Here is a 9,818-nt window from a genome sequence, read left to right on the forward strand (position 1 = left end):
ATCACTATACACTCAATGCCAAGCACATAGTTAGTGTTCTAGAAATATTTTTTGGATGGGGAGTGACTCTTACTACTTACTATACCAAGCTCTTTCAGATACTCTCAGCCAGGAACACAGAATATTAATATTAGTACTAGCAGTCCTTATTTGAGAAAAGAATCTCAAAAATTGATATTCATCTTCAATAAGAAACACACTGTGAGAATGAATATTTGTGAGGAAACTTTTTACCACTGGGTATTAATTTTAGTAACAACTTACACTTATTTACCACCTATCATTGTTAAGTACTTCATCCGTATGACCTCATTTTATTCTCACAACCACTTCATGACGTTTGAATGTTATCCCCATTTTAAAGATAAGAACAATGACACCTGGAGATAAGTTGCCACTGAAACACTGGGCCTCAACCATTTAGGAAAGGCTGTACCAAGGGGACCTATGTGATGAAGTTCCAGTATTTCCTCTGTACAGCTTTGAGTTTCAGAAGTTGCACGTCCTCCAGCTCCTGGTTGGAATCGGGGTGGGGGTGGGGTAGTGAAGGCGGGGGAGGATTCCTTACTTCTCTGAGCCAATCATAGAGTCCCATTCACCTGTCCAGGGACTGGCTTATGCACAGGCATGTGCCTTAATTCTAGTCAGTGAAACGTAGTGAGGGGAGGGGAGCCTTTGGTGGAGGGTGGGATGAACTCCTGGGAAACGTCTATTCACTCATAAAAAATGACACAAGAAAGATGGGCTGCTGCTTCTACTCAGTGGCGTTGTGTCTGCATATGATGCCTGGAAATTGTGGCAGCCTTCTTATAATTAGGAAGCAAGTCAGCACAGGCACAATCAAAAGTAATGAGGATGGGAGGACAAAAAATGAAAATAACCTGAGTTTAAAGCTACTAAATTAACCAACTTGGAAAACACCCTACCTTGGGACTCGAGATCACAAATTTTCTTTATTGTTTAAGCTCGTTGAGTCAGAGGATCATGTCCCTTGCAACCAAAGGCCTCCTCATTAACATACCACCATATAAAAAGACCAAAGAAGAGAAAAGCGAGTGGAAAGATTGGTAAAACTAAGAAGTCCGTGTTCAGCTTGTTTAGCAGGAGAGGATATGCGCAGGGGCAAGGGTGTTGGGAGAAGGGGTCGGGGGCCAGGCCGTACTGTCTCTGTAACTGTCAGCAAGTCTGAACTACTCTAGGCCTCCATTTCATCATCTGTAAAAAGAAGTGAGTGGACGGAATCCTCTGAACCACATATGACTTTCTCTGAGATGGAGAAGTTGAAGACACTTCAGTTCCCACAGCGTAAAGCAGGGGTCCTCAACTTTGATGCATATTGGAAACAGCTGGGAAGCTCTCAAAACTATCCAATACTCAGGCCACAACCCAGAATGACTACAAAAGAATCTGAGCGGGGTGGAGGGAGGCAGGCATCAGTCCTTATAAAGCTCTCTAGGTGATTCTGATATGTAGCCAAGGTTGAGGACCACTGGCTTAGAGGGATCCTATAAACCCAGTAGTGGGTGCCCACTCATTGGCAGAAAGAGGGACGGGTCCAGAGGCAGGAAATCAGCAAAACTGCATATAAGGTACTGCTCTGACTTTGGGATCCTTGCCCACAATCTAGAGGGTTTGTTTAGGCCACAACTCCCAGAAGCTGCTAAAACAAAACAAAAAAACAAAAAACCTCCGTGGGGAGCCTGGCGATGAAAGCTGAAAAGAAGGCTCTCTCTTTGGGGCCTGGAGGATCACCCAGACTTGGGCAGCTCTTTGGGACTCACAATGATGAAGATGCTCAGTCTGCTAACTGCACTAGGGATTTCCAGACCTTCAGTGTGGGGATATACTAAAAGGAAAGCCATAAATCTAGAAGAGGGCCAAGTCCTTCCTTAAATAACTAAATTAAGCCTTATTTCTCGGGAACAGAATATCATGCACCCCAAATTCAAGCCATTCTCCGTGTTAAACTTTAAAAGCAGTGTTGCTTCTGCTATGAGGTGAGGTATCAGGATGTGAAATAGAGTTGATTCTGTTCAATAGGAAACACTCAGGAACAGCTTGCTCTTTGACCAGGCTCTCCTCCTTCAGTTCACGTGCAGCCCAGGACAAGCCAGTGGTGGGTGGAGCTGGCATAGGTGACCAGCAAGAGCTGACCAGAGTCATGCCTGCCTGGCAATCACTCCCTCTTTAAGAAAGACAAATATCATATGATATCACTTATATGTGGAATCTAAAATAATTGTACAAGTGAACTTATTTACAAAACAGAAGTAGAGTCAGGGATGTAGAAAACAAACTTAGGGTTACCAGGGGGGACAGGGGTAGGGAGGGATAAATTGGGAGACTGGGATTGACATATACACACTACAATATATAAAATAGATAACCAATAAGGACTTACTGTATAGCACAGGGAACTCTACTCAATACTCTGTAATAACCTATAGGGAATAGAATCTTAAAAAAGAGTGCATATATGTATATGTATAACTGATTCACTTTGCTGTACTGCAGAAACTAACACAACATTGTAAATCAACTATACTCCAATAAAAAATATTTTTAATTTTAAAAAAAAGGAAGGGGGCAGCTAGGAAAGGAAGGTCTTCAGGGGAGACTTCAAGGAAGAAGTGGAAAGGAAAACACTAGGCAAAATGTCACTATCTACAAAAACAAAAACTTTTATTTAAAAAAAGCAAAAGAATAAAAAATATTTTTAAAAAGAAAAAGGAGAAAACAATCACTGTCCGGCCTGGAAGTCACTGTTCCAGGCCAACTCAACCTGCCACGGGACCTTGAACAAGTCACTTTCCCTCTCTGAATCTGAGTTTATTTAATAAAGGCAGACATTTGCATCCCATGGTGTTCAAGGTCCCTGTCAGACCCATATTTAATTTTTCTCCAACCTGTGGGAAGAGGGCTCTCTTCACCCAACCATCAGCATGAACAGAGAGCCAGAGAACATTTCATGAGTAAGTTTCAGAGTAAATTTCAGAGTTAGTTTCATGAACTCCAGCGCCTACAGAAGTCAGGCAGACAGCACAGAAGAATGCAGCAGGGGTGACAAAACAAGCAAGTACCTCTGTACCATTTTTCTAGATTCCACGTATATGCGTTAATATACCTATTTGCAGGGCAGGAATAGAGACATAGACATAGAGAACGAACATGTGGACACTGGGGGAGGGGAGAAAGGGAAGGGGGGACGAACTGGGAGATTAGAATTGACATATATACACTACCATGTGTAAAATAGATAACTAGCAGGAACATGCTATAAAGCACAGGCAGCTCAGCTCGGGGCTCTATGAAGACCTAGGTGGGATGGGGGTGGCGGTGGTGGGAGGGAGGTTCAAGAGGGAGGGGATATATGTATACATATAGCTGATTCACTTCACTATACAGCGGAAACTAACACAACATTGTAAACATTGTAAAGCAACATTGTAAAGCAATTATACTTTTATAAAGTATACTATTATAAAAAATACTATAATTTTTTTAAAATTATACTTTTAAAAAAGCAAATATAGCCCATCTATAAAGGAGGCAGCTGCTACTCAACTCCAGGTAACTGTCACCATGAGGAAAGACCTTGCAACTTTTTCAGAAGAAAGGAAATCTAGATTTTTTTTTTTAATGTAGCCTGCTGATGGTCTGCTCTTGGAAATAAATTCTCTTTAAAAAAAAACAGAGAAAGAAACCAAAAAACAGTATCAAAAAAAAAATCTGCAGCCAGATACAGCCTGTAGGCCTATAGTTTACAACTTCTGATCAAGAGGCTGTTGCGATATGATTAAATTTGTTTTTCATAATTGGGCCTTTCTAGGTCGGTCATTTATTCCCCCTTAAGTTACACTGTGCAGAAGACATTTTTGGCATTTTAGGCAAGAACTGAAACTACAACTTTGGTTCCTAGATCTGCTGCCTCATACCCCAAGGAGCTGAGCTCCCCCTCAGTCTGGGACTGATGCCCACTGCCCCTCCCTACACCCTCCATGCAGCTCCAAGCTTTGCCCCTGCAGGAGGGAGCCGGATCTCAGGAGGTAGAAGCCATTTCCCACACCATCCCTTCCCCCATTTCAAAGACTCTCGAGAGGTGGTCCCCAAGATAAACCTGACCCAGCAGAGAGTACACGTTATAGGCAGTCAGCACAGATGGGGACAGTCAGGGGGACAGTCCCAGCAGCTCAAGTCACTGCCCCTGGACCCCAGCCCCAATGGTCAGGAGGTGGAAATTCTCACTAATGAGACTGGGACCACATGAATACTTTCAGGTGGATCCAATTCCTGGTCCAAACTAACCCTGCTCAGTTGTTCTTAAAGAAAACAGGAGAATATCAGTTGATGGTTTCTTATTTAACTAACTGTGACTTTGAGAAAGAAAACATACTCAGATCTTATATCAAACATTTTTATTTTTAAAGTGAGAAGTTCACAGAGGATAGCTATAGGAGAGTGAAATATTTAGAGCAGAAAAATTGTGGGTGCTAGCCAAACTTCAAATATTGTCATAGCAGAGTTATTCCACTAGTACGCTTCCAGCATGGCAGATCATGTGTTAAAATTAACTGCATTCTCGGAACACCTCAGTGGACGTGCACAATGATAGAAGCAAACATTCAGAGGCTCCTGTTCTGAAGATTTTACAGAATGGATTTAGGCACACTCCAAAACAAGTATATTACAACACACCCCAAACAATTCACATCCATTAAAAAAAAAAATGTTGACTTTAAAGATATTGGTAGGAAGACTCAAAATAACAAGAAGAATATAGGCAAGAAACAGAAATGGCTACTTTTATGTGCAAGGTACTGGATTCTTAAATTGAGAATCAGTGCCAATCCTCACTTCCAACATCACATCGAAAAAGTGTGGCAGAAAAATGAGTCACCTTCAATATGAAGGACGCGAGTTGTATACATTGACAACACTCTTGAAGATACAACAGTTTTGCAGGAGGAATGCCAGCGTACAGAGTGGGCCTTCTTAGGAGGCCAAATGCTCACAGGTTATCCGATGACCCTTCACACACTCGGGTTAAGCAACTACAACATTCTGGTTTAATCAAGGCACTGGCAAAGAGTGATCCTTGACATGACACAGAGTCCCTACAAGTTGTTGGCCAATGATGATGGCATGGGATTTTTGGCCAGGCAGCATCTATACTGAGAACCCAAGCATGGCACCTTGATCACAAGCAAGGTCGCTTATCCCATTAGGACTGCAAAGCCAGATTTGCTTAAGCTTTCCCCAAATCATGATTTTTGTTAAGTCACGTTTGAACAGAATCAATCTTGATTCCCCAGAATTATAATTCACTTTCCCCAGTACCACCCAACACTCCTAAAGCTTGTTTGGGTTTTTCTCTACAAGAATACATAGAATGGATGTTTTTCTCCCCTCTACAAATTACTTCCCTGGGAGAGAACTGTAAAACCAACTTAAAACCACAAAATAACCTTACATTTTCTCACCGACAGTTAAGTATCAGACCTCTCGCTCCTACTCTGACCTGAGCTGCAGAGCCCTTTGGGTATACTTTTCAGACATTCCTCATACCATTAACACAGCTTTCTGTCACCATCCACTGTCCTTCCTCAACCTTTTCTTGCCCAACGTGAAAGCCAGTGAATTGAGAGGGAAGGAGAAATGGGCATTGACAATGTATTACTTTTATAAAAATAGGGTTACCAGGCTGTTACTTGACCCTCCACAGCAAAATGGGGCAGCGTCATCCATATAGAACCCCACACTAAATTCTCAAGGGGCTATCTTTTTTGTAGCCAGGTCTCAAAAGTTCCAAGCTAAACCTACTGAAGGAAAGTAGCAATGCCTTCCTAATATTAAGCAACACAGACCTAGAATTACATGGGCAATAAGGTCAAGACCAGCCGCTAGGTTGCTTCATTCATCGGTAAGAGGACAAGTTCTCCATCCTCCCCCAGCTCTGCCATTCTGGGAAGAGCCCGCTGGCCAGCCTCGGGCTGCCGAAGACTGTCGACTCCAGCTCAGCCTTGGGGGACGCCTGGTGGAAGGTGCAGTCCTGGGCTGCCCTCTGCGTCTGCACTCCATCAGGTTTCCACTGCGCGTGGACAATTCTGTAATTCTGACCCTCATTGTTGTCCCAGAAGACCCGCCCGTTAGCATGGTATGAGATGCAGAACTCAATTTTCTCCTTCGTTGGGATGACGGAGGGTAGGTCAATGGCAAACGAGAAGGTGTCACTCTCGGAGCCACCATACACGTTTTTCATGTAGACACAGTCCACATCCGTGTAGCTCTGCCAGGTATCAAAAGTGATCCGGATCTGAACCTTCTTCTCAAAGCTCATGTTTTTCACCTTCACAGTCCCCATCACCGTTCGCTCCTGCAAAGAGCAGTTCTCCAGGCAGACAGAGTTCTTCTGGAAGTGGTTCCGAAAACTTAAGTAATCAGCTGAAGGTTGAGGGAAATCTAAAATCAAGTTTTTCTCCTCGTGGAGTTTTAAGCCTGAGGAGATATCGTTCAGGTCCAAGAGGTCAAACTGGAGATCCCACACTGGCTCTTCCGGAAGGTCCGAGAAGACGTGGATGGCAGTGAGGGAGAGGCCCTTGGAGTCCGCAAACACCACCCGCTTCTTGGCTTGGTTGTGTGAAGGCTTCCAGTCGTTCTGTGTTTTGGCTTCCTGTTTTATGTTGAGACACGGCTTCAGTGGCTTTAATTTGTTCACGAAATTTCTTCGTTGGAAGTCATCATAAGGGCCCAGGAAGCTCTTCAGAGGTGGGGAATGAGCCAGGCAGAGCCTCATAGCCACATCCACGGGCATGACCGAACTTGTCAAAGGCCGTGGATCTAAAACCTGGATCATTCTGGAATACAAAAAGAAGAGAGGTTATCATCTGCACCTGGAATGCACTTCGCCTGGTCCCAAATATATCTGTACTATTTTTGTTAGCTAAGTTATAGCCAGCACAGTAAGGTTCAAGGAGGTGCTCTCATATGTAGTGAAGGAATACAGTATTAGGTGATGACAGCTGCATCTTATGTTTGGCTCTACCCTTGACTGGCTATAGGCCATGGGTTAAAACACTTGGGGTCTCAGTTTCTCCATCTGAGACATAAAAGATTTGGATGCGATCATCTCTAATACAGCTCTAAAACCATTTGGTCTGTTCTGGACCAGTGGTTCTCAAACCTGTCTGTTCACAATGGCCTAGGGAGTTGGTTTTCTTCCTTTTTCTTTAATGCTGAATCCTAGGACTTAGAGCCACTAATGCAGAACCTCTGCGAACGGGGACAAGGAGGTAAATATGTTCTTAAAGCTTCCCAGGTGATCTAATGACCAGATAGGTTCTAGAACCAAAGTGCTCCCTCAACTGCGTTCCCTCAACTGCTTTGATGATTTTGCTGTTGAACTGATTACACTTCTCTGGAATAGTAATCCACTTGAAAAGAAAAAAACAGCAATAAAAATTCTCATGGAATGGTTTCGAGAGTGAGGGGCTAGAAAGAGTGAACCAGAGGATTATCTTTGCACTTTCATTATCATGCTCTTCATCATTTTACACAAATAACCCACTGAAGTGCAAGTCAGCAATTGGTGAACTTAAAAAAAAACTTTACCTAATCTGTGTTTCACAAAGAAAGACATCCATGTCAAGTCCACATTTAAGTGGAAAAAGTTGATGACCTGAAAATGGGGCTGTTTTCAACATATGCTATATATATGAACTTATAAATGTTGAAAAGTGTAATAGGAAGCACAACAAAAAGATAACAATTATCTCTGGGTGATAGGTGATCTATTTTTGCCTTTGTACTTTTTTGGTATTTTCTAATGTTTCGGCAATGGATATTTATAACCAGAAAGATAATAAAGCTATTTAAAATTTAAACATAACTATGCCCCGCAATACTAAATCAAGACGTATCCATCAAGAAGGATATTTTTTCTGGCCTTTAGCCCTGAGTACATTGCCAAGCTTAGGGACATTCTTCCCCTATCCTAGCCTTCAGATAAGAGGTGTGTGTATACTGTATGTGACATTTCTCAGTCTGGCTTTAGTAACTTTCTTCCCAGCAGCTCTAAGCACAAAGGCAAATGGTCATTATCATAGGATGGATAATAAAAGAACATTCAGAGAATTTACTTTATTAGATTTGGGATTTTTCTGGGAGACCTACAAACTTAGAACAAACAAATGAAAGAGAAAGTTATATTTGTGGCTCTAATAATAGTGAACAGGCAGGATTTTTAGAGAGGTCTGCTAAGTTATGTCTAGAGGAGCTATTTAAGTGGTTTTGCAGGGGGCGGGGGTGTTTGGGAGGTTTGTTTTGTATTTTCATATTTTGCACTTGTAGAAAGACAGTTTAAGGATACGGAGATTTCCCTGGAATTTAAGTCCTGCCCCAGAGTTTAAAAATAATCGTTTGCTCAAACTCTGAGACTGAGTTTTCTATGGCAAACCGTCATAAGAAGAACGGAAGAGGACCAAGGAATGCGAACATCGTCCTGTAGTTATTCCCAAAGCTAAACTACCCAACCAGCAATCTCAGAGTGCTATTCCCACGAGTTAAGCGGCCCGAGTCCTTGAGACATTTGTGCAGGACCAAGAGATACGGTCGGAATCCATGAGGGAATCAGAACTCAAGCTGACTCACGTTAAGACAGTTTCTGGTTTAAGATGCCGTTTACCAAAATCAGCTCTGCCTAAGAAGCACAGAGCAAATCTCCACACCTCCGAGGCCTCCCCGGTGCCAGATTCCAAGTCAGCAGCCAGTCAACCCGCCCTCCCCTGGGGTCTTCATGTGCGGTGATGACAGAAGGAAAACGCAGCCCAACCTCCCTGCAGCTGCGCGCTCCCTGTGCTCCGGGGCGGGGAATCTACAGGGAACCTACCTGGTGCAGCTCATTAGGCAGAGGGGCGGCGGGACTCCGCTGCCTGCGCGAGTTCGCACCCGGCTCCCAGCAGCCCCGGCTTGGCTGCAGCTCTGGCGGATTGCGGGTGCAGCGCCCGAGAGGCCGCTTATCTGCTCGGGACCACGTGAGGCGACGGCTGGGACCAATCGCCGAGCCGCGAGCTCGACGGCGCGACCAACCAGGTCTCAGCTGGGGCGCGAGCCCTCGCCCGGGACGTGACGGCGGTAACACAGGACTCGCGGGGCTCTGGGGCCGCTCGGAGAACCCCGGCCAGCTGGTCTGAGTCGCGTTAACAGGAGCCCCGGGCGAAGCGCCGTGGAGGCAGCACCGTAGCGCAAGTAGCGGGTGCAGGCCAGGAGGGAATGCAGCAAACCTGCCCCAGGCCGGGCGCCAGCACAGCGGGGCTGCGGGGAAGGAGATGCCTTTCACTTCTAGAGGCTTCTGTATACAGTTAATCTGAGCGCAGAACGTTGCGGCTTGTTCCAAATGTGTGTGTGTGTGGATATAGATAGATATAGATATAGATGATATAGATACACACAAATATATTTCAAACATATATATTTGAAATGTTTATCTTGTTCACTGATCGGTGTATCGGCTCATGTTCTCCCTTTCCTTGCCCTGAGCAAGCAGAAGTTGGCTTTATATTTTGGGGTTAGGGTGAACCCACAAATGCACCACACAGTAGACTGCTTCTCTAACTAATGTTGTTAATAAATCATGTTAGCCCTGTTATAAGACAGTGAGAAGGCATTCACTTAAAAGGCACTTTGTATTTCGATCTATTCTTCAGTTTTTCTCCCTGGAAGAGAAAACTAAAGCCAGAAATGGCCTGTTTTGCTTGTGTGGCAGGTCAGCCACAGAGCCAGTGGTCAACCCAAATCCCTCGACTCGGTTCTGACGTCCTCTG

The 9,818-nt window shown here is 44.2% G+C and overlaps 1 protein-coding gene across 1 annotated transcript; it reads right to left on the reverse strand.

Moving 5' to 3' along the window:
- Window positions 1-4,400: 4,400 nt before the first annotated feature.
- Window positions 4,401-8,980, reverse strand: PPP1R3C (protein phosphatase 1 regulatory subunit 3C). The gene is made up of 2 exons (XM_082673240.1): window positions 8,885-8,980; window positions 4,401-6,854 (listed from the first exon to the last, which is right to left on the reverse strand). Exons 1-2 carry the CDS (start codon window positions 8,896-8,898, stop codon window positions 5,915-5,917), a joined length of 954 nt encoding a protein of 317 aa, XP_082529366.1. The 5' UTR covers window positions 8,899-8,980; the 3' UTR covers window positions 4,401-5,914.
- Window positions 8,981-9,818: the final 838 nt, after the last annotated feature.

This window comes from Grampus griseus (assembly GCF_964374135.1).
Source record: "Grampus griseus genome assembly, chromosome: 16".
Lineage (NCBI taxonomy): Eukaryota > Metazoa > Chordata > Mammalia > Artiodactyla > Delphinidae > Grampus > Grampus griseus.